The following is a 24038-nucleotide window of genomic DNA, read 5'->3' as shown; positions in this document are numbered from 1 at the left end:
CAGCTGCCCGCCTCTCTTCCATGGGTGTGTGGAGGTCTCTCTTGTTGCTGAAGCCCCACGGGTGGGAGGCCGGCACAGGTTCCGGTAGCCCAGTAAAGGCCAGTCCAACCAGCACAGAGCCCTGTAGCCACCTTTGCTCTGCTGAGGAAGGAGGTCTGAGGAAAGGAGGGTTTCTCTGTGGCTCTTTGAGGTCCCTGCACAGGGGAGGCCCCTCCCCCAAGTCCATTCTGTCTCCTTACAGTGATGAGTGAAGGGTTCTAGTGCAGAGAAGACTAAGGGACACACTCTTCCCCTATCCCCCACCCCATGGGGCTGGTTGAATTGGAATTGCAGGAAACTGCAAGAAAATTGGGTCTGAGTTTGAGAAAACACCGCTTGAACTGTAACCGGAAACTGGAATCTCCATCCCACCCCTGCCCCCACACATTTGCTAGGATGGCTGAGAAACAAGTTAACTGAATTTTGGCACTTTCACTTACCGCTGCGTAGAATTTAAGACATGCGGGGTATAAGACCTATTTCCATACTACATTTTTGTGGTCTGTTTGTAATGGTTTTCATAGATTTCTCAATATGGAGATAAAAGACTTTCAAACAGTGGTTAATTTAAGCATTTCCACCTCTTAAACTGAGCAAGTCTTTTTTCTTTCCATAAGCATTTAAATAAAATATTAATGTCAAATTAAAATGTTAAAGCAAAAATTTCCAAATACAATAGGGCAGTTAATTGTGAAAGTCAGACAGTGAATGATTTGCTTCATTTTCTCGCCATGTATGGTTTTGGAATTCAGCACTTTTAGTTATTTTCTTTTAAACCACCACCACCAAGTGCCAACTGAGTTCCAAAATGATGATTACAACATGACTGGCTGCGGGTTTTAATTTCCTCCATGTTCCTCAGAAATAAAGTGTGGAGTATGCTGAAAACTATAGAAAGCTCATGAAGGAAATTGAAGAAGATATAAAGAAATGGAAAAACATTCTGTGCTCATGGATTGGAAGAATAAATATTGTCAAAATGTCAATACTACCCAAAGCTATCTACACATTCAATGCAATCCCAATCAAAATTGCACCAGCATTCTTCTCGAAACTAGAACAAGCAATCCTAAAATTCATATGGACCCACAAAAGGCCCCGAATAGCCCAAGTGATTTTGAAGAAGACCAAAGCAGGAGGCATCACAATCCCAGACTTTAGCCTCTACTACAAAGCTGTCATCATCAAGACAGCATGGTATTGACACAAAAACAGACACATAGACCAATGGAATAGAATAGAGACTCCAGAACGGGACCCACAAAAGTATGGCCAACTAATCTTTGACAAAGCAGGAAAGAATATCCAATGGAAAAAAGACAGTCTCTTTAACAAATGGTGCTGGGAGAACTGGACAGCAACGTGCAGAAGATTGAAACTAGACCACTTTCTCACACCATTCACAAAAATAAACTCAAAATGGATAAAGGACCTGAATGTGAGACAGGAAACCATCAAAACCCTAGAGGAGAAAGCAGGAAAAGACCTCTCTGACCTCAGCCGTAGCAATTTCTTACTTGACACATCCCCAAAGGCAAGGGAATTAAAAGCAAAAATGAACTACTGGGACCTCATGAAGATAAAAAGCTTCTGCACAGCAAAGGAAACAACCAACAAAACTAAAAGGCAACCAACGGAATGGGAAAAGATATTTGCAGATGACATATCGGACAAAGGACTAGTATCCAAAATCTATAAAGAGCTCACCAAACTCCACACCCGAAAAACAAATAACCCAGTGAAGAAATGGGCAGAAAACATGCATAGACACTTCTCTAAAGAAGACATCCGGATGGCCAACAGGCACATGAAAAGATGCTCAACGTCGCTCATCAGGGAAATACAAATCAAAACCACACTCAGATTATCACCTCACACCAGTCAGAGTGGCCAAAATGAACAAATCAGGAGACTATAGATGCTGGAGAGGATGTGGAGAAACGGGAACCCTCTTGCACTGTTGGTGGGAATGCAAATTGGTGCAGTCTCTCTGGAAAACAGTGTGGAGGTTCCTCAGAAAATTAAAAATAGACCTACCCTATGACCCAGCAATAGCACTGCTAGGAATTTACCCAAGGGATACAGGAGTACTGATGCACAGGGGCACTTGTACCCCAATGTTTATAGCAGCACTCTCAACAATAGCCAAATTATGGAAAGAGCCTAAATGTCCATCAACTGATGAGTGGATAAAGAAATTGTGGTTTATATACACAATGGAGTGGCAATGACAAAGAATGAACTATGGCCCTTTGTAGCAACATGGATGGAACTGGAGAGTGTTATGCTAAGTGAAATAAGCCATACAGAGAAAGACAGATACCATATGGTTTCACTCTTATGTGGATCCTGAGAAACTTAACAGAAACCCATGGGGGAGGGGAAGAAAAAAAAAAAAAAGAGGTTAGAGTGGAAGAGAGCCAAAGCATAAGAGACTCTTAAAAACTGAGAACAAACTGAGGGCTGATGGGGGGTGGGAGGGAGGGGAGGGTGGGTGATGGGTATTGAGGAGGGCACCTTTTGGGATGAGCACTGGGTGTTGTATGGAAACCAATATGACAATAAACTTCATATATTGAAAAAAAAAAAAAAGAAAGCGTGGAGTAGGGTGGGGTGGGGGGCAGGGGGCGGGGCTTGCTCTAAGAAGTAAAGCCAGCGGGGGGGGGGGGGGGGGGGGGGGGCGGAAGGGGGGGAAGGGGGGGAATGCCTGAATCTGTGCCTCATCTTCTTTAGTCACTAGAAGGGCTGATTATCATCCAAAATGTTGTCCTCTGTGACATTAAAATGCGAGGGTCAGTCCCTTCTGCTCCTTGTTTGAATCCAAATAAATCACCTTCGCAAGTCAGTGCCAGCTTTGCTCTTTTAAGGCCGCTTTTTGTCTAAAAATTGTTAAAAGACAAACTGCAGCATATGAAACATTTTAAGAGTTTATTTGAGCAAAAATCAATTCCAATCAGACAGCACCAAACCGGAAGTAGCTAGGAGCTCTCTTCCTACAGAAGCCTGGGGAGTGACAGAGAAGGTGCGGAAGTTAGGAAAAGGAATGATTGGTTGGCTACGGCTTAAAGCCTAGTGGCTGTTTGGGACTGCTTTCCTTAGGTTTTGATTTTGTAACTCTGAGGCATTTATAGGCTTAGATTTTGGTTTGATTACAAAGGCAGCCATGACATCTAAAGCCACCTCCATCTAATGGCCTCTTTAATTAATTTAACACTTTGGCAGAATGAGTGCTGGGCTCTTTTCCTACACCAGGAAGCTTGTAAGTCAGTGTTTTATTTATACATCAGTGACTTCATTAACAATCAGGACTCTATTAAAGGATGACAGGAAGACGATTATAATGCAGTCTATAGGGTCTGTCCCTGCTGCTAAATTGGTCCTCAGTCATGGAGCCTTGGGGAAATGCCAGTCACATTCTGTCAGGAAAGATCTGAAGGAATTGAATCATCTAGTGAAACTGTTGGGGAGGGGCCAGTGGGAAGGCCCTTGGGGGTTGTCTGGGTACTGAAATTGTAGAAGAATCCTCAGGTCCCTCTGGTCCTGTCTCTAGCTTGACCATGAGCAACTTGAAGGCATCATCTTAGGGCTACTGAGTTTAGCAGAGTGCTTAGTGCATAGCAAGGGCCCGGCACTTTGTTCTTGAAAATAAAAACTTAGGAATTGTACATGTAGAGGGGAACCAAAACCTAAAGAGGTTGTCTGACCAAGACCATAAAGGTAGTTTCCAGTTGAGTCGTGATTTTCAACCAAGGCATTGGTGCTCCATCATTAGTCCCAGTGTGTCATTCATTCACGGAATATGCATGAAGTCTCCTCAGCTAAGGGCGAGGGGCTGTGGGGTTACAATAAAGTCCCTCTTTACCCTCCAGAATCATTTATAGTCTACTGAGGAAGATATGATAAATGTATAAGACTAGATATGATATATGCTGGTACTTATTGATTTAAATGAATCTTTTCTAGGAATCATTACCATGGATATCATATGCTTTATCTAAGCACAAACCTGTATCTCAGTAAATAAACCTTCCTTTCTTCCAGTTGATTAGACTCCCTCCTTTCCCCCATAGTCCATCTGGCTACAAATCCTATGGATTCTGCTTCAACTATACCCGGACTTTAATCATTCCTCATACACTCCATGCTATCACCCCGAGGACCCAGCTGCCATGATCCCTCACCGGATCAGCGTATCAGCTGACTGGGTCTCCTACTTCCTCCTGTGCCTTCCTTGAGACCTCTCTCAACTAGGCTCAAAACCCCCCAGGACCTGGCTCCTACCATTCCCCTCATTCTTTGTGCTCTGGCCACACTAACGTCCTTGCTGTCTTTGAGCACACCATGCATTTTATTTCTTCTGCCTTTGAGGATCTTTTTCCAGACATCCTTGGGACTGCCTTTCCTCACCTCTTCATTGAAATATCTCCTTCCTAGTGAAGCCTGCCCTGACTACCCAGTTTCAAAGGGTATGCCTGCACCTTCCAGTCCCATGTGTAGCACTCCCTGTGTCCTTTCCTGGCTTTGTTCTGGAATACTTACTACCATCCAATATTTTTAACTTCATTGGTCGTCCTTCTCTCCGTGGAGTATAAGCTCCAAGGAAGCAGTGATGTGGCAGTGTCCTCACTCCTCACACATATTTTGATGTAGAATTTAGGACTGAGCCTCAGGCTCAGGATTTGGAATTTAGCCCACATTCCAGTGTTTCCCAAACTTTAAAACCATGCCCCACATTAACACAAATATCTCAAGTTCCATACTGAAAAGGGCCTCCAAGTGAGAAGTACAGTCCCACCTTTCCATCAGTATCAGTAATGATCAGTAATGTTGAGCTTTTTTGGTAGTGTGAATTATAAAACTAGATGTGTGTTTATATTTTCAAGTGTAAAATTTTAACAATGACTATGCCTTTTCAAACTATGTGCCTTCCTTCCCCTGAGCCCTCTCCTCTGTCTCCTCTGAGAGATTCCCATTATGCTTCTCTAGGGGTCATTGATAACCCATCCTGCATTGAGAATCCATCTAAAATGAAGGGTGCTTCTTTAACAGGCAGTGTGGCTTTCTCAGTTCTCAGATAAGGAATATGCTACATTTGGAAAACAATGTTGTTCACTACAGCCAAAAGAACTCTTCCTTGAGGAGCAAAAACTTGATATATCTAAGGACTAAACACCATGTCAAAAAGTAGATCAACACAAAGAAAGCACAAAGGTGGTATAAAACAAAGCGGATTTGAAATACAAAGCAAAAAACAAATCTTGATAGGACTTAAACAGGTTATACCATTTCTGCTGTTAACACAAAATACAGGCATAAGCTTAAAATATGGTGCAAATGAGGTCACCAAGCAAAGAAGTCAAATGGCAAAATGACAGGACTTTTGGCCACCAAAGACCAAACCTCAGGTAAGTCAGGTAAGTATGCCTATGAGGAATCAAGACCAAAAATCTCTGAAGAGTGGTTAGTTGATTTTGAAGCATGTCATGTGTAGCAAGAAAGGCTGTTCTCTGAAGGCCACGGACATGGGAGTAGTGCTATTGGCAATCAGAACCCAGAAGTGCTAGCCACGCCTTCGTATTCTGGTGTACACATGAAGGGGCCCTACTTGACCTCTATTTACAGGTATCTCCTCTTTTGGAATCCTGAAATTTGGAAAGGGAAAAGTAGGACAGCCTCTCTCGTCAAAGAACTAGCTTGTTCATATCACAGACTATAACTTGAAGTCACTGATGTTTCTGACAAGTTCTAATACATGAGCTAGTATGAGCAGGATTCTGGTATCTCAATAAAAATAGGATCCCTAGGTATTTGGAACCTTGCTTGTTCCTCTTTATTAACCTCAAACTCTTCTGGAGTCACAGGGGCTAAATTTTACAGAGGTTCATTTAGAAATGAAAAGAGGGCTGCTGCAGCACTAATGGGGAAACACCCTAGCTGCTCTCGTTGTGGGCACAAGCTACCCACTAACCCGGTCTTTGGTGCTGTTACTTTATATTTTCTAGAGAATTCAGCATGGCACAACATGGTGAAATCCTAACATCCAGACGGACCGCACTAAAGGTCAAACTATAGGGCAGGCTAATGTGTAGGACCTGAGTAACCAGAAAAGCTCTGATGCCAACATTTTGAGAAAAGTAGAACACAGGATACTTTAAAAAGTCTAGGGGCACCTGAGTGGCTCAGTTGGTTAAGTGTCCAACTTCGGCTCAGGTCATGATCTCACAGCCCATGAGTTTGAGCCCCAGGCTCAGAGCCTGGAGCCTCTTTTGGATTCTGTGTCTCCCTCTCTCTGCCCCTCCCCCACTTGTGCTGTCTTTTCCTCAGAAATAAACATTAAAAAAAAAAATTTTTTTTTTTTTAAAGTCTAACATAGGCTGAAAAAGTCAGCTCTAAACAACTTACCTAGACAGGAGGGGAATATATTCCTGTATACCAAATGTGCCTGGCTATCGGGAATGAAGGAATCCTGCATGGTGCCTCCACTCTGTAGGTCCTCAAAACAAGTCTGTTGGATGAATAAGCAAATTAAGGACCATAGTGCATCAAAAATCAGCCTAGTTAAGTGCAAGAAAAGAATCTGAGCTCTTTCCAGATTGCTTTATTCTTTTTTGTTCCTGAGGAGTTCTCAAATTTGCTATTTCCTTACTAACAGGTAAGGTATAATAATTTTAAACAAGCAGAATTCTGAAACCAGTAAGAAAGTGAGGTCTCACAAAGAATAGGCTTCTTGTAATTTATTTGAGTTATTTCCAAGCGACAGTTACAAAAGTTTTTAATTTTTATTAATACTCTTGATAAGAAAATAAAATTTAAATAAAAATACATTCTCAACAATACAACATGGTTACACAAATTCACTACATTAAGTTTTGATAACTTATATTTTCAAACTGGACACTGTAAAAACCAATATTTACTAGCAACATATTAATTTCCAAGTTAATAAAAATGGAAGCCAATAACATCAGTCATGACAGGTAATTTAACTCTAGAATGAGTCCTGTATTTTTCACATACTGTAAGGACACCTAAAAGGCTTTGTAGCATTGTCATTACAGGATGTACCGTTAGAACAAATTAAAGGTGCTTTTACTAAAAAAAAAAAAAAAAAAAAAAAAAAAAAAAAAAAAAAAAAAAAAAGAAAAAAGTCTGTTCTCTAAAACCTGGCACTAATGAGTCTATGAATGAAATCAGGCTTCAGAAACAAACAAAAGCCACATCATTCATCACTTTTCTTTTATGATAAGGGAAAACCTAGTTTTGACACTTAGCCATTACCCGTGATATTAAAACATACTTCTTTGGCAAATAAAATCATTCAACTTGATACATTAATATTCCTGGGAGTAAAAAACTTTGCTATTGCCATCATCTTACTAAATGACTATTAAAAAACCAAACTAAAAAAACCCCAGAACAAACAATAACAACAGATGGCCAAAATCGCAACTGATGAAAATGGCTAAACTAAGAACCAGAACTGGCATTTATGGCAAGGGTTTTTCCAAATCATCCTTTTCTGTCCTTCTAGGCGTTTTCAGGTTTTTAGGGTGAAGTGAGCTGCCATGTAGTTTTCAAGTGTGGAAAAGGCAGAGAAAGCACATCACATAGCAGAAACCAAAGTACTCCTAAGTAACAACAGAGGGATGAGGCCCTTGGAAGCAAGTACCTAGGTTATCCTAAGATCCTACTGACATGGTCTTTTTTTTCAGAAGACTTTAAAGAAAATTAATTTAATTTCACATTACTTCTGTTTAGGCTGTGCCAAACCGGTTAATTCCAGTCAAACAGGGTGTTTAAAAGTGTCCTGTGAAAAAAATAACTATATGACTGAACTCTTCCCTTCAAATTCAGAGTCATGTATTCACACACAGCCTTGGTCCCTTTGATAATGCCATAATCTTTAAAAACCACCATAATAGGGGATTTGATATCAGAAATATTAAAAAAATATTTCTTTTGCCTTGAAGAACTAGCAGACGGCTAAAACAGCCACTGGAGAGTAACAAGTGGTAATTGGCAATGCTCACATGTCCTTTTCAGGTAGACATCTCAGAGACTCTTAAAAGGACATTTCAATCTGAATGAAATTCAACAATGAGAAATTTATTAAATGGTTAAATTCTTTCACATTGATAAATCAGTGTAATTTATGGAATATACAAGCTCATAAAATTTAAAGGAATCTTTCAAATTTGTCTTTAAAATGGGCCAGGAATAAACCTACCATAATGGAGACTAGGACTGATTCTTAAATAAAACCAAATGATTTTAACAAGTCATTTAGAGAAATACATTGGTCAGTTATAATCATTTATGGAACAACTTTGATTGTGTGCCAATGGTCTTTAAAAAAATTCCCTAGTAATAATATAATTTAAAAACAACTACTCACCAATAACGTAACTGGCAAAGTATATCCTGAAGTTTAGCTTATGCTCAGGAAAACAAAAAAAGCACTACTAGCTAGACTTACATTGATAAGTCACAGTTTTAAACAGAAATATGTAAATACTCCAAGGTTCAAGGTACCACATTTAGAAAATGATTTAAATTTAAAAAGACAGAATAAGAGTACCATGGTTTTTAATACTGATGAAGCAATTTGTATCCCTCTTAACTTCAAGGAAGCAACTTGCTTCGAATGCTTATATACAATTATGGTTTTTAGGATAAAAGTAAATCATTACGGAAAAACAGAATTAAAACAGTTGCTTGCCCACACTCCTTTTGGCTAGCAGGCAATAAGAAAACAGCAATGAAATATAAACATTTTCAGGAAAGCACTATTTCTAGACTTAAACACTGATCATTCAACTGATCATAAAGATTAGATACCACAGAGTATCTAAAGTATAATCTGGGGCAGCCCAGATTATTAAAGTGCGCCGAGTGACTGTTCTCGAGTTAGCTCCCAACCTCACACTAGGAGGAGGGTGTCCTGGTGGTGGCCCTTATGATAATAATGCGGAGTAACAGGTGAAGTCAAGGGATTTTCCTACCACCATCTTTCACCGTTTCCTGTCTCTTCTTTTTCAGAAGAGACGTCCTTACAAGTCATATTAACTCGAACTCTCAAATCAAGAAAATGAGTACCTGATATTTAAAACAACAACAAAAATTTAGTGATCTCATTGTATTTCATCTGCCATCACTCATCCCAAATGTAAACAAGATGCACAAAACAGTATATGTTCTCTGATTCCTCCTGTCTGGGTTCTGTTTACATCTTTAAATAGGCAAAAGGATCCACCAACCTTCAAGGATGCTCTGGCAGTTTTCTAAAGTCCCTAATGTAATCTGTAATGACTAACAGACAAAAGGAAAAATCTCTTTTTTTTTTCTTTTTTGAAGAGGGAGGGTCTAGATGAACTAAATGGAAAGCTCTGAATTGTCATGGATTGGGATTCTCTAGTAAAACACAACACTGGCAGTATAGAGCAGGCACTAATGGTAGTGAAAGTCCACAGAACATGGAGTGTTACAAGAAGAGATGGTTGCTTGCTATGGAGGAGTTCTTTTGTTACAAAGCTTCTTTAGGAAGATTCTTTCTATTAAAAACAAGTTGCAGACGCATGGCTTTTGACACGTAAGATATGAAGGGAATCTTGAATTTCAAATTCTCTAGTAATGCATCAATACCAGGATTCCCAGTTACTTTCAATTATTAAATATTAAATACAACGTGAATGCAGGTGACACTGAAGCCAATGTTCATTCTTAAATACTAAGAACAAAATACATGATGAATTGAAAAACTCCAACAAAAACAGTATTTTCCAGTTCTTCTGAATCAACTGGTCACACTCTAAGATGTTTTTCCTACAATTGGATTTTCCCTAAAAAATAAAAGAAAACCATTTTTCAAAAGTCAGAAAATATAACACTTTAAAAAGTGACAAATTATCTCATAGTATCCATTAAGTATAATTTTCCCCTGATAATCTCTCACGTCAAGGCTTATTTCATTAATTCAATAAGTATTTACTGATCACCTTTTAAATGTAAGGCACTATTCTAGAAGCTGTGGATACAGTAGTGAACAAAATAGACAAAACCCTGCTCTCACACAGCTTACTTTCTGGCATAGGGAAAGTAAAACAAACAAGGAAGATATTTAGTACAAGAGAGACTGGCATTTTTTAATAGAGAAAAATAAAGCTGGGAAAAGATACAGTGTGTGTGTGGGAGAGGATAGGTACTATTTAAGAAGGGTGGTCAAGCATTGGCTAGGACCTCACATGGAAATTTCCAGGGACTCCAAGAAAACTTGTTTTAGCACTGTTGGAAGAGAGCCAATTACACTAACATAGAAAAGACAGGATTCAGTTAAGCGTCTGACTATTGATCTTGGTTCAGGTCTTGATCTCAGGGTTGTGAGTTCAAGCCCCTCATCATTGGGGGCATGGAGCCTACTTAAAAAAACAAACAAACAAAAAAAGGATGTGGATGGTTACGATAACCTTTCTAACGTACTGAGCCTTCTATCCAGGGAGAACAAAAACATTTACATCTGTCAAACTGTTTTTATTGTTCATAAATCAAAGATGTAATTAATAATCACATTATTTAAAAAAAATTATTTTGAGAAAGAAAGAATGTGTGCAGGGGAGAGGCAGAGGGAGGGAGCGAAGAAGGGAGGGAGAGAGAGGGAGAGAGAGGGAGAGAGAGAGAGAGAGAGAGAGAGGGAGCAGTATGGAGAGAGGAAGGTGTAAGTAGAAGGCTGGAGGATTGTTAGAGGGCATAGTTAGAGATGGTCGTTAGAGGGTCATAGTACTGGAGGGCTTTCGTTATTGAGATTTTTTAGATTTATAGTTATGTGTGGTTTTTTTCTGCTCTACTAATTCGCTCTCGAGAGCGAGAGAGTCGCGCTCATGCTAATGCTAGAATGAATCCCAATCCTTCCCTGCACTTTCAGCATGGAGCCCAATGTGGGCCTTGATCTCATAAACTGTGAGATTATGACCTGAGCTGAAATCATCAGATGCTTAACTGACTAAGCCAGCCAGGTGCCCCAATAATTTTTAAAGAATTTTTAAAGAATACTTTAAAGAATTTTTAAATTCTTTAATTTTTAAAGAATACTTCAAATGGTGGCACAAGGATTCAAAGCTCCCTCACTAATCAGCTGTATGACCCTGGGCAAAGCACTTAACTTCCCTGAGCCTCAGTGTCTCTAGCTATGAAATGGGAATATAACCATGGCTGATGCGAGGATGAGTGGGAGAGTGCACAGTGTGGCAAATACTCATTTGCTGGTCTAAGAACCATCCTCTCCTCTTCACCTCTGTGTGAACATGACTCTGATTCTAAGTGCTGGTACTGTGCAGACCTGTGTCCCAGGGAAAGCGGTGGGGGGTAACTTTAGATAAGGTTCTTTCTTTTTTGTGAGAAGGAAACAGGTCTTTCTGCCTCTGGATATTATATAAAAATAGTGAACTACTGCAACTCATCTGTGACCGTAAGAGGACAAGCTTGAGGAGGACGGAAACCATCCTGCTGAGGATGGGTTGGTGGCTGGATAGCCCTTGATGACAGTGCTGAGTTGCTGAATTAACCAGCCACGGAAGTCAGGACTTTATTTGTGAGGTAGAAACATGTCCTTTTGGTTAAGCTACATCAATGGGGATTCTAAAAACAATCTAAGTGATAGGATATAAAATATAAAACTCTGTATACATAATATACAGCGCTCAGCAGTGGACTAAGCTTCTAATAAAATGTTAGTTGTTGCTGTTGTTATCCATGGTAATATCCACCTACATCTGAGATGAGTCCAAAGAATCAACTATAAAATACTTCTAGCATTTTCACAGCTGTTTTTTTTTTTTTAGTACTTAGTATGTATAAGGCACTGTCAGAGATATTAAGAAGGAAGAGAAATAGTAAAAACAAAACTACTAAGTATTCAATTTAATGGAATAATTAATTTTAACATTAAAAGTGGTGATAAAGTACAGCACCAACATAAAGAAACAATACCAGAACTACAAAGACAAAGATCACTGTGTGAGTGGACAGGGGAACTTAACACACAAGAGAAAGGTTCTGAGCTGGGTCCTGAAAGATGAAGGTAGGCGGGAGGCCTGCACGTCAGTTGTACATACCTAGTAGTAGTTGGAATCTCAGACAATGTTTATTTATTTATTTATTTTTTTAATATGAAATTTATTGTCAAATTGGTTTCCCTACAACACCCAGTGCTCATCCCAACAGGCGCCCTCCTCAGTGCCCATCCCCCACTTTCCCCTCTGCCCCACCCCCCATCAACCCTCAGTTTAGTCTCAGTTTTCAAGAGTCTCTTACGGTCAAACACTGTTTAAAAATGTGTTTAGAGTATCTTAAAAATACTTACTTGCTCCCATATTTTGCACTAGTTGATCTTTTCTTCCTATACTTTTCATGAGGTTCATCTAGCTTCTCTATGATGCTTTTTATTTGCTTAATTGTCTTAAAGGTTGTTACAGAATCCTCAATTACAAAGTTAGAATAATCATCAGGCTCTTTCTGTGGTCCTTGATAGACTGCTATAGTTCCACAAGCCTCTACAAGGAGCAGTAAAATCTCTGATCAGAAAACTAAATTCCACAAATGTAATTTTTAGAATACATAAGAACTTTTCAAGTTTTTCAAGCTGGGAAGATTTCCCACTGGAAATGCACAGATAACCCAGATACTTTCATTTTATTAATTACGAACAACACATATATGCAAAAACAGTACTTTCATGAGTATCTATGAAAAACGCCCACTTGAGAGTTTATCAATGTTCATATAAGTAATATTTTGGTAAAGCTAGGGGTATTTTCAATTTTAAGACAATGCCAAAGCAATTATATCAGTAACTGGTAATGAAGGATCATGGGTTATATAAAAATATTTTAATTGTACATTTACCTTCCATTTTCTGCAGCTTAAGTAAACTGAGGGTAAAAAGGGAATAAATTCTTTCTGTTTCTCTGTCTTCATCAATATCTATTTGGATGTCTGCAGGGACACCTCTATGGTAAAAAATGAAATTAAAGACATTGAAAAATTTAACTTTGTTAACATGCTGAAAACTTTTGGTGGCTTGAGACTAGAAAACAGAACCACAGAACTTCGCAGAAGGAACCTCAGCAATCTAGTCTCATCTGATAATCTAATAAAATGGGGCCATGAGAGCTTTGGTCATTATGCAACTCTAATCCAAATCCAATCTAAAGAGAAATCATTTTCATAACACCTATGCTTCATCACAAAAGCAATATATTACTTCTTAAGTCGACACAGCTACCTACGATGGCTGTTCCATGCAATCAGAAAGAGAATGCTAAGTCCTTCCTTGCTCAGGCTTGTGTATCTATTTTAAAATTGCCCATCCTGACCCCAATTTTTTGACCTGGGCCAAACACTGGAGAAAATTTTCACCACCCCAAGAAGTGTATCCATGAGCACTCCCCAAATCTCCCTCCTTCTAGCCTGTCACAACCACTAAATTATTTTCTGTGTCTATAAATTTACCTACTCTGGATACACTATACAAATGCCATCATATAGTATATGGCCTGTGTCTGGCTTCTTTCACTTAGCATGTTTTCAAGGTCCATCCATGTTGCAGCATGTATCAGTACTTCCTTCTACTTTATGGCAGAATTTTTCTTTCTGTCCATATACCACACTTGAAACATTGCTTTTTTTAATGAGAAAGAAACTTACGCAGTACATGGCTTGCAGCCCAGAGCGTTTTCACTGGTCTCCAGACAGCAGAGCCAGTTTCCATTGAGATACGCAGAGGGATGATAAAAACTGAGCCTGTTCTGATTGCATCGGCTGACCCTGCAGAGTACGTCTATCCATTCATTAGCTTCTACACAATTATTTGCCTGGACATAGAGCGGTTTCTCCATATGTATTACTTGGAACATCTTCATAAGCAATTAAGATAAAAAGTTAGTAACAGAGTCTAAAAACCAACACAGTACAAACAGAAAAAGTTATGTAAAAGAAATATAGTTTGCTTGGCTAGATAACTGCTATTCAGGTAGCTTATGAATTGTTATTTTCTTTTTTTTATTTATAATTTTTTTTTTAACATTCATTTATTTTTGAGAGAGACAGTGTGAGCAGGGCAGGGGCAGAGAGAGACAGAGAAAGAAAGAGAGAGAGAGAGACAGACAGACACAGAATCTGAAGCAGGCTCTAGGCTCTGAGCTCTCAGCATAGAGCCCAATGAGGGGTCGAACTCACGAGCCACGAGATCATGACCTGAGCAGAAGGCAGACACTTAACTGACTGAGCCATCCAGACACCCCATGAATTGTTACTTTTCAAGTAAGTTAGTTCCAAGGACAATCTGAGTCACGTGGTACTAAGTAGTACCACAGAATATAATTTTTAGAAGCCACACATGTCCAAAGAATGAACTCTATCATATAATCACTAATAAAGGGAGGGAAATGCAGATGGAGGAAAAAGTATGAGTAAGGGCAAAGCAGTGGGGAAATACAGAGAAACAGGAAATCATCCTGACTGGTTTGAGTACACAGTATATACTGAGTGGTCGCAGGAGATAAGATTGCACAGATTGGTTGGGACTATATTATTAAAGACTTGAATGTCAAAAAAAAAAAAAAAAGACTTGAATGTCAAGTTGAGAGGTCAGATTAGGCACGTACTGAGAAAGTACCTTTAATAGGCTAGACAGACTATATAAGGCATCAACAATAATGGACAATTTATTTATTTAAAAATATTTTTTATTTGGGGCGCCTGGGTGGCTCAGTCGGTTGTGTCCAACTCTTGATTTTGGCTTAGGTAGTGATCTCAGAGTTCGTGAGTTCGAGCCCTGCATCAGGCTCTGCACTTTCAGTGCAGAGTCTGCTTGGGATCCTCTCTCTTCCTCTCTTTTGGTCCCTCACTCGCTTGTACTCTCTCTAAAAGATAAACTTTAAAAAATGTTTTTTATTTGAATACAATGGACACATGATGTTCCATTAGTTTCAGGAGCAATTATGGACAATTTTAAGACACAGTTCTAGCCAGCAATTATAAAATACTAATGATTAATGGCAAAAATAAAAACAATCTCTTAAAAATTTTCAACCAATACATTAAAACTTTAAAAATAATATTTATGTAACTTACATTTTTCTTGTTGAAAGAGCTCTCTTCCAGTTTTTCTACAGCAAGAATGTTTTTCACTGGAATTGTATAAATTGCATCTTTGCCTAAATTATTAATAAAAGTAGAACAAGATTAAAATAATTTCCATCAGAATTATGTGAGAGGTTAAATCTGTGAAGTTTAAGCTCATCCTCGTCATAGCAGGAATATAATCTGAAGGTTTCTGAATGATACACACTTAAGTATTCTTTGTTTTATGGAACAGATGAATTTTGCTTGTTTTCTATAAAGTGACTTCCTCTTTAGTTTTTTCAATATAAAGTTTTAAAAATTTTTACGGAAAAATGTGGGAAGAAATTTGATCTCAATGTAGAAAATTGAAATGTTACTATCTTTTGAAACAATTATATGGGGGCTGAAAAAATATTATACTTAGCAGTAGAGGCCTGCTCAAAACTTGCCCAGACATGGAATTTTCTTTCAGGGAGTTCTCACATAGGGAGTGACTCAGACTGTTCCTAAGTAGATTTTTTCTGTTTTAATAGTGTAATATTTAAGGGGTTGACCCTGAAAACTATGATTGAAATTGAAAAATTGTTCATTACTATCATATACTGGCTGGTCAGATGACTAGAACTACCAAATTTACTCTAAGAGATATAGGGAACAAGAGTAAAGTTTTTATTTGGAAGAGTGAATCCTTCACCTAATTTAAGAATTTGGAAATCTGAGTTTGCTAAAGGAGCTCCATTATAACATATCATGATGATATGATGTATTTTCGATTTATAATTTACCAGAATAGACACTATCTCATATATTTATAGAAACTATAAGCAAATATAGTTATGACTTTTCCTGGCCATTCTGTAATATTGTTCTTAGTAAAATCAAAGCTTTGCTTTTATTCTCACAGAGTTTAATGACATATGTATTTAAGTGCTGGAGGTTAAGACCTTTACACTTTGTACTGGTCCATGGATTAATGTACAGCTTTCTAATCAAAGACAGTTATTTGGTTAATAAAGGTTAACCTAAAATATTTGCAGAGAGGTTAACCTAAAATATTTGTTAAGCCTGGTTGCTGGTGTAAAATCTAAAATTTGTGTAATTCAAGCAGATGTGATGTAACATTTTTTTAAAAAGATAAAGTTACTTAATTCAACTATCATACATTTAATGCCTACTATATACCAGACACTGTTCCAACCACTTTGGATACAGTAGTAAACAGAATATCTAAGACCCCTAATGAAGTCTGCGCTTAGGTCTAGAAAGACTGGTAGAAGACAAATATTAGGTCGAGATAAATGTTACAATGAAAATAACCTGAGGTGATATACTAGAAAGCAATTGGGAAGTGACTTTAAATTGGGTAGTTAAGGAAAACTTTTCTCAGAAAACATTTAAATTCAACAAATACAAATCATAAGTGCAAGAGAAAATAAGAAAAGACTATCAGCAGTTTCCTGGAAGCAGACAAGATCAAATTTATGGCAGCGGGGGGGAGGGGGAGGAGGGAAGAGTAAACTGAAGGAAGCCACAGCCCGAACCAGATGAAGGAAAAGACATCTGCAAAAGTAGTAGTTAGAAGAGAGCTTCAAGCCAGAGTCAAGGGACACAGACAGCTGGGGACTGGAGACACAAGGATGGACGGACGGACACACACACACACACACACACACACACACACACACTCAGACATACATGGAGATGATTAATAGGTAAGCTGCATCTGGGAGAGCTCCCCCTCCCTCAGACTGTACTAAGCAGCAGTCAACAGGGGTGCATGTTCCAGGCTCTAGCAGTAATGATGCCTACTGGGGCTGCAACCACAGTACTATGTCACAGGTAGTCGCTGACCCTCAGAGGGAAGGAGAGCATCCACACCAGGAGACAAGCACCCGCAGCCTTGCCCCTTGGCAGCTTGTCCTGTACTTCCCTCACAATCACTGGCAGGAGGCTACTGAACACTCAAGCAGATGAACAGACTGTAAAAACATAAAGATGAGGAAATCACCAAAAAGATCATCAAACAATGAGGAAAATCAGCACCCTGAAGGAGACACACAGACGCAACAAAGAGGATAACATTTAAGGAAATGACGGGTACAATAAATTTCCTTTGAGTACTGATCTACATGGGGTAGCACCATAGAAATTCCAGATAATTTTATATTTTTGCAGGAAGTTTCTATCTTTAGATTTATTTTATACATAAAGCATTCACACACCCTGGAATTAATTGCTGGATTTGTTCATTTCTGGGCAAATTATAACAGCATTTGTAGAGAAAACACATTGCTCCCAGGCACACATACTATCATGATGTCGTTAGAGTTAACTTCATAGTTAGCAATATTAACTGAAATGAATTGCAAGTTGAATTAGTAAAAGAGGAGATTTCACTGAGGGCTCTCCAAAAATACAGTACAAATGAACAAAGACACAAAAAATTAAAAGAAGAGCCATGATGGACAGATTTAGAAGTTTCAATACCTGATAAGAATTCCAGAAGCAGAACAGAAAGAGTGTTCCGGAGAAAATTACCAATGGAAATGTCCCAGAGATAAAAATAGCAATCTTCAGACTGAAAGGACCCAAGTGCTGAGCAGGATGGAAAGAAAAAGACCATTACCTCATACTAGGGAGTCAAATATTAGAACTTGAAGACTAAAGAAAGTCTTAAAGTTTCTAGGGAGAAGAATCAAGACAGAACCAGATTGATATCAAAATTCTCACCAGCAAAAATGTAAACTAGGAAACCATTAAGTAGTATCTTCAAAGTTCTGAGGGAAAATTTTAAATCCAGTCTCACTATCACTGAAGAGTAAGGGTAAAATACATTGTTTAATACTCAAAGACCCAGAACAATTATCAGCCATAAGCCTATTGAAATAATTCTTTGAGGAAGCACTCCTGCAAAATAAAAAATAAATGCAGGAAAAGGCAAATATGTTATGCAAGAAATATTGCTGGGTAAAGAAATCAGCAAAACTGTTAAGCATGGATAGAAAATCATTAAAATGTAACATATAAAGTTAAAAGAAAAATGAGAACCTAGTATTACATTTTGGATGACTTCACTAGGGAGTCATTAGCTTTCCCATTAGTTTGGGAAAATAATGAATTGAAAGCATCCTACGGTTCTTTTCCTGAGTGGGGACTTTAACTGTAGACCTTAAGATAAACATGGAAGTTTAAATTTGTCTGTTAACAACTGCAGAGTTGAAATATGATGCCCAAATTCTCTCATGAGACAGAGTGTACGAGCACACAATCAAGAACGTGCGTGGGCCTGATTATTACAATAAAAAGGCAGGAAAAGGAAAATAAACCCAATAAACAGAAAAGCCTAGTAAACAGAAAGCACAAAACAAAGCAGTAATCATAATAATCGTAATAAATGTTAGTGCATTAAGTTTCCCTATTAGATGAATGAAACCCGGTTTCAGTTAAAATCTCCATTATCTCTACCAAAAAGAGTTACCATATGACTCATCAATTCCATCTCTACGTATACACACACCCAAGAGAATAAAAAACATATGTCCATACAAATGTTCACAGCAGAATTGCTCATAATAGTAAAAAATTGGGAACAATCTAAATGTCCAACTTATTAATGGATAAACAAGATTTGGCTTATATCCATACAATGGATTTAGTCATAAAAGGAACAAAGCACTGACTCAGCCTATATCATTGATGAGCTTAGAAAACATTATGCTAAGTGAAAAAAGTCAGTCACAAAAGGTTATATATTTTATGAGTCCATTTATATGAAATCCCCAGCACAGGCAAATCCATAGACACAGAAAGTAAACAGATAGTTGTTAGGAGCTGGGAGAAGGGAGGAATGACGAGTGACTTCTAATGGGCATAGAGTTTCCTTCTGGGGTGATAAAATGCCCCAGAATTAGTGATCTTACAACTTTGTGAATATGACAAAAAAAGCTTGCTGAGATTTGGAGTAGCACTGTGTTAAAATCAAGATGAACTGGAGAGGTAAATTTGAGAAGTGATTTCTTAAAAAATACTGAATCTTCCAGTTCACAAACATGATGTAGGTCTCCTTTATGTCTTCTTCATTTTATCTCAGTAATGTTCTATTGTTTTCAGTACACAGGTCTTGTACTTCTTAGGTTAAATTTATTGCTAAATATTTTTGGGGGGAGGGGAGCTGCTACTGTAAATGGTATTTTTTTTATTAAGTTTTATTTATTCATTTTGAGAGAGGCAGAGCAGCAAGCGAGGGAAGTGCAGAGAAAGAAGGAGAGAGAGAATTCTAAGCAGGTTCCATGATGTTAGCACGCAACCTGATGTAGGGCTCGAACTCATGACCTGAGCCAAAACCAAGAGTCCAACGCTTAACCAATTGAGCCACCCAGACGCCCCTGTAAATGGTATTTTAAAGATTTCATTTTCTAGCAGTTTCCTTCTGGTTTATAGAAATACAATTGGTTTATATATATATGAATCTTGTATCTCAAGGCCTCCACTTATTGGTTCAAGTATTTGTTTTGAAGATTCCTTAGGATACCTATGTATGCCTTTTGTTTATTTCTTTTTTGAGAGACAGAGACAGAGAGACAGAGTGCGAGCGGAGGGGGAAGAGAGAGAGGGAGACACAGAATCTGAATTAGGTTCCAGGCTCTGAGCTGTCAGCACAAAGTCTGACATGGGGCTCGAACCCACAAACCAAACTGTGAGATCATGACCTGAGCCAAAGTTGGATGCTTAACCGACTGAAACACCCACCCACCCACCCCATTTTCTCCTTTAAAAATTTTTTGAAAACATTTTTGAGAGAGAGAGAGAGAGAGAGAGAGTGCGCGCGCAAGCATGAGCACACCAGTGGGGGAGGGGCAGAGAGAGGGAGACAGAATCCGAAGCATGCTCTACATTGTCAGCCTGACATGGGGCTCAAACTCATTAACTGTGAGATCATGACCTGAGCCAAAATCAAGAGCTGGACATTTAACTGAGTGAGCCACTCAGGTGTCCCTGCCTTCTTTCCCTTCCTTTTTTTTTTTTGGCCTTATTATATTACAATCTCATTGTGTTGTACAATCTTATTACAGCACAATGTTGAATAGAATTGAGAAAAGTAGATAATCTTTGCTTTGCTCCTGATATTGAATATGATGTTACATTTATTGCAATTATTGATAAGGCTGTGTTTAAGCTATCATTTTGCTATTTTTTGTTTCATTTTGTTTTCTACCTACTCCATCTGATTTTTGCTCCATTGTTCTTCCTCTCCTGCCATATTTGCTTATTTACTTTTTGGGTAAGGGAGAAGGGGTGGGCTATACTTTTTTTAAAAAAGGTTTTTGTTCTAGATATTATAATATACAGCCTTAATTCATTACAGTCTACTTAAAATTATGTTGTCATTTCACATAAAATACAAAATACTTGCAATAATTTAGTCTATCCCTTCCCTTTCTGCTACTCCTGTCCTATATCAAGATTTGTTATAAACTGCGTAATTCAGTGTTATAAATTTTGCATTAAACAATTGCTTTTTATTTATTTATTTTGAGAGAGAGCATGAGTGGGTGGGGAAAGGGGCAGAGAAAAAGGGGAGAGAGCATCCCAAACAGGCTCCATGGGGCTTGATCTCATGAACCACGAGATCATGATCTGAGCCGAAATTAAGAGTCAGACACTTAACCGACTGAGCCACCTAGGTGTCCATAAACAGTTGTTTTTTAAACAAATTGAGAAAAGAGAAAAGACATTCTTACATTTACCTACATATTTACAATTTCCAGTGCTCTTCATTCCTTCCTGCACATCTAAGTTTCCATGCGGTGTTATTTCGCTTCAGCCTGAAAATTTTCCTTTAGCATTCCTACAATACAAAGCTGTTTGCAACGGAGTCTCCTGGTTTTCATCTACCCTAAAGGATATTTTCATTTTTAAAGGAAATTTTCGGGGCACCTGAGTGGCTCAGTTGGTTAAGCGTCCGACTTCAGCTCAGGTCATGATCTCACGGTTTGAGTATGAGCCCCACATGGGCTGCCTGCTGTCAGCAAAGAGCCTGCTTTGGAGTCTCTGTCCCCACTTCTCTCTGCCCCTCCCCTGCTCGTGTGCACTCTCTCTCAAAAACAAATAAACATTTTTAAAAAATAAAGGAAATTTTCACTAGGATTCTAGGTTGAGAGTTTTTTTTCTCCAGCACTTTAAAGAGGTTATTATTCCATTGTCTTTTGGCTTTAGTTGCTTCTTATGAGAAGTTAGCTGTCAACTGTACTGTTGTTCTCCTGCATGCACTCTGTCTTCTGTTCTGCTTTTGAGATTTTCTATATATCTCTGGTTTAATTACTATATAGGCCTAAGTGTGATTTTCTTTATATTTATCAGGTTTGGAGTTCAGGGAGATTCTTAGATCTGTAAAATAAATTTTTTCACCAAATTCAGGAAAATTTAGGCCATTATTTCTTCAAATATTTTTTCTGCTCTACTCTTTCTCTACTCTCCTGACATTAATCATGCATTTACTAGACTGCCAAATATTATTCCAAAAGCCACTGAGGTTCTACTGGTTTTTTTCGCTTCCAGACTTTTTTCCCTGTGTTCCTAGATTGGACAATTTCTACTAATCTATCTTCAAGTTTCCTGAACCTTTCTTCTTCAATATTACAGTTGAAATATTTCACTTCTAGATTTCCATCTGATTCCTTTTAAGTTTCTATTGTTTTCTTTTACTGAAATCCCTCATTTCTTTACTCTTAACTGTCTTACATTGTCCTTGAAGTACTTATAATACCTTTAAAGTTCATGTCTGTAATTCCAACACATAAACCACATAGGGGACTTCTTAGTTTAATGTTTGTTCATTTTTTGAGAGAGACAGAGAGTGGGGGGGGGGCAGGGCAGAGAGAGAGGGAGACATAGACTCTGAATCTGAAGCAGGATCTAGGCTCGGAGCTGTCAACACAGCCTGATGTGGGGCTCAAACTCACGAGGTCGTGACTGGAGCTGAAGTTGGATGCTTAACCGACTGAGCTAGCCAGGCATCCCAGAGGGGTCTACTTATAAGGATTCCTTTTTCTCTTAGCTATGTGTCCTATTTTACTGTTTCTTCTCAAACTTGTTAACGTTTCATTGTATACTGGACATTATGAATGACACATTGTAGATAAGGTGGATTCAGTTACCTTCCCTTGTACAGTTGCATTGGTTGATTGCTCTGAGGCTTGGTTTTATATTTTATTCTGAATCTTAGGACACAGTCTTCACTGCTGAGCCACTGCCCTTTTGATATTTCAATGAAAACCTCAGTGTGTTTAAGCCCATCTAAAATCCAAACTGTTTCTCCTGAGGAAAGAAACTGAAATCTGTTCATATTTTTAAATCTTTCCTGTTACTGCTTTTCAGTAACTTCTTTGAAGTTCCCCAATGCAGAAGCAGTTGAAGAGTCAGCCAAGGATTTCAGGGGAGTTCATATACAGAGTGGAAGGCTCATCCTTTTTTTTTTTTTTTTTCTTCTTCTCAATTTCCAGCTCCTCTGGCAGTCCTGAACTGTATCTTTCGATACCTCAAGCCAACAAAACTGTGGCTTTCTGCTTGAATTTCAGCCATCTCCCATTGCACTGGCCAGGAGTGCTTTCAGAGAGAAAAGCCATATAATCATATATTCCATCATGGCTCCCAGTTTTTGAGGGTCAAATCCTTCAGAGAGTTGTTTTATATATTCTTCCAAGTTTATATCTGTTATCTATGAAAGAATGAGTCTAAGACTGACATACTTCATTTTATTGTGTGCTTCTTTATTGTGCTTCACAGATACTGTGTTTTTTATACATTGAAGGTCCGTGGCAACCCTGCATCAAGCAAGCCCATTGGTACCATTTTTCCAACAGCATCTGTTCTCCTCGTGTCTGTGTCACATTCTGGTAATTCTCACAGTATGTCAAACCTTGCCATTATTATTGTATTTGTTATGGTGATAAGTGATCTTTGATGTTACTACTGTAATTCTCCTGGGGTGCCACAAACTATGCCCACATAAGACAACAAACTTAATTGATAAATGTTATGTGCGTTCTGACTATTCCACCAACCAGCCATTCTCCTATCTCTCTCCCTCTCCTTGGGCCTCCCTATTCCCTAAGACCTAACAATACTGAAATTAGACCAATGAATAACTCTACAATGGCCTCTAAGTGTTCAAGTGAAAGGAACAGTTGTACGTCTCACTTTAAATCAAAAGCTGGAAATTATTAAGCTTAGTGAGGAAGGAATGTTGAAAGCCAAGACAGGCTCAAAGCTAGGTCTCTTGTGCCAAACAGCCAAGTTGTGAATGCAACAGAAAAGCTCTTGAAGGAAATATAAAAAGTGTCACTGCAGTGAACACATGAATGATAAGAAACTGCAACAGCCTTACTGATGATATAGAGACAGTTTTAGTGGTCGGGATAGATGATCAGACCAGCTACAACATTCCTTTAAGCAAAAGTCGAATCCAGAGCCAGGCCCTAACTCTTTCCAATTCTATGAAGGCTATCAGAAGTGAGGAAGCTCCACAAGAAAAGTTTGCAGCTAGCAGAAAAAGAAGGAAAGAAGCCATTTCCATAACACAAAAGTACAAAGCGAAGCAACAAGTGCTGATGTAGAAGCTGCAGCAAGTTACGTAGAAGATCTAGCTAAGGTAGTTAATAAAGGTAACTACACTAAACAAAATTTTCAATGTAGACAAAACAGTCTTATATTGGAAGAAAATGCCATCTAGGACTTTCATATCTAGAGAGAAGTAAATGCCTGGCTTCAAAGCTTCACAAGACAGGTTCACTCTCTTGTTAGGAGCTAATGTAACTGACTTTAAGTTGAAGCCAATGCTCATTTACCATTCCAAAAATCTTGGGGCCCTTAAAAAATATGCT

The 24038-nt window shown here is 38.5% G+C and overlaps 1 protein-coding gene across 3 annotated transcripts in view; it reads right to left on the bottom strand.

Moving 5' to 3' along the window:
- Positions 1-6804: 6804 nt before the first annotated feature.
- RASA2 (RAS p21 protein activator 2) overlaps positions 6805-24038 on the bottom strand; it is a 122885-nt gene continuing 105651 nt past the window's right edge. For 2 of the 3 annotated variants that reach the window (XM_030329829.1, XM_030329830.1), the window contains exons 20-24: positions 15166-15248; positions 13738-13946; positions 12937-13040; positions 12395-12584; positions 9832-9878 (exon numbers count right to left, since the gene is read on the bottom strand). In XM_030329829.1, coding sequence (XP_030185689.1) covers positions 9848-9878; positions 12395-12584; positions 12937-13040; positions 13738-13946; positions 15166-15248 — 617 coding nt within the window. In that variant the 3' untranslated portion in view covers positions 9832-9847. Of the gene's footprint in view, positions 9879-12394; positions 12585-12936; positions 13041-13737; positions 13947-15165; positions 15249-24038 lie in introns of all 3 variants that reach the window. The other variant, XM_030329831.1, reaches the window with a different exon arrangement.

This window comes from Lynx canadensis, chromosome C2, assembly GCF_007474595.2.
Source record: "Lynx canadensis isolate LIC74 chromosome C2, mLynCan4.pri.v2, whole genome shotgun sequence".
Taxonomy (NCBI): domain Eukaryota; kingdom Metazoa; phylum Chordata; class Mammalia; order Carnivora; family Felidae; genus Lynx; species Lynx canadensis.
Note: the sequence above shows the minus strand (reverse complement) of the source record. Positions and strands in the feature narration are given on the sequence as shown.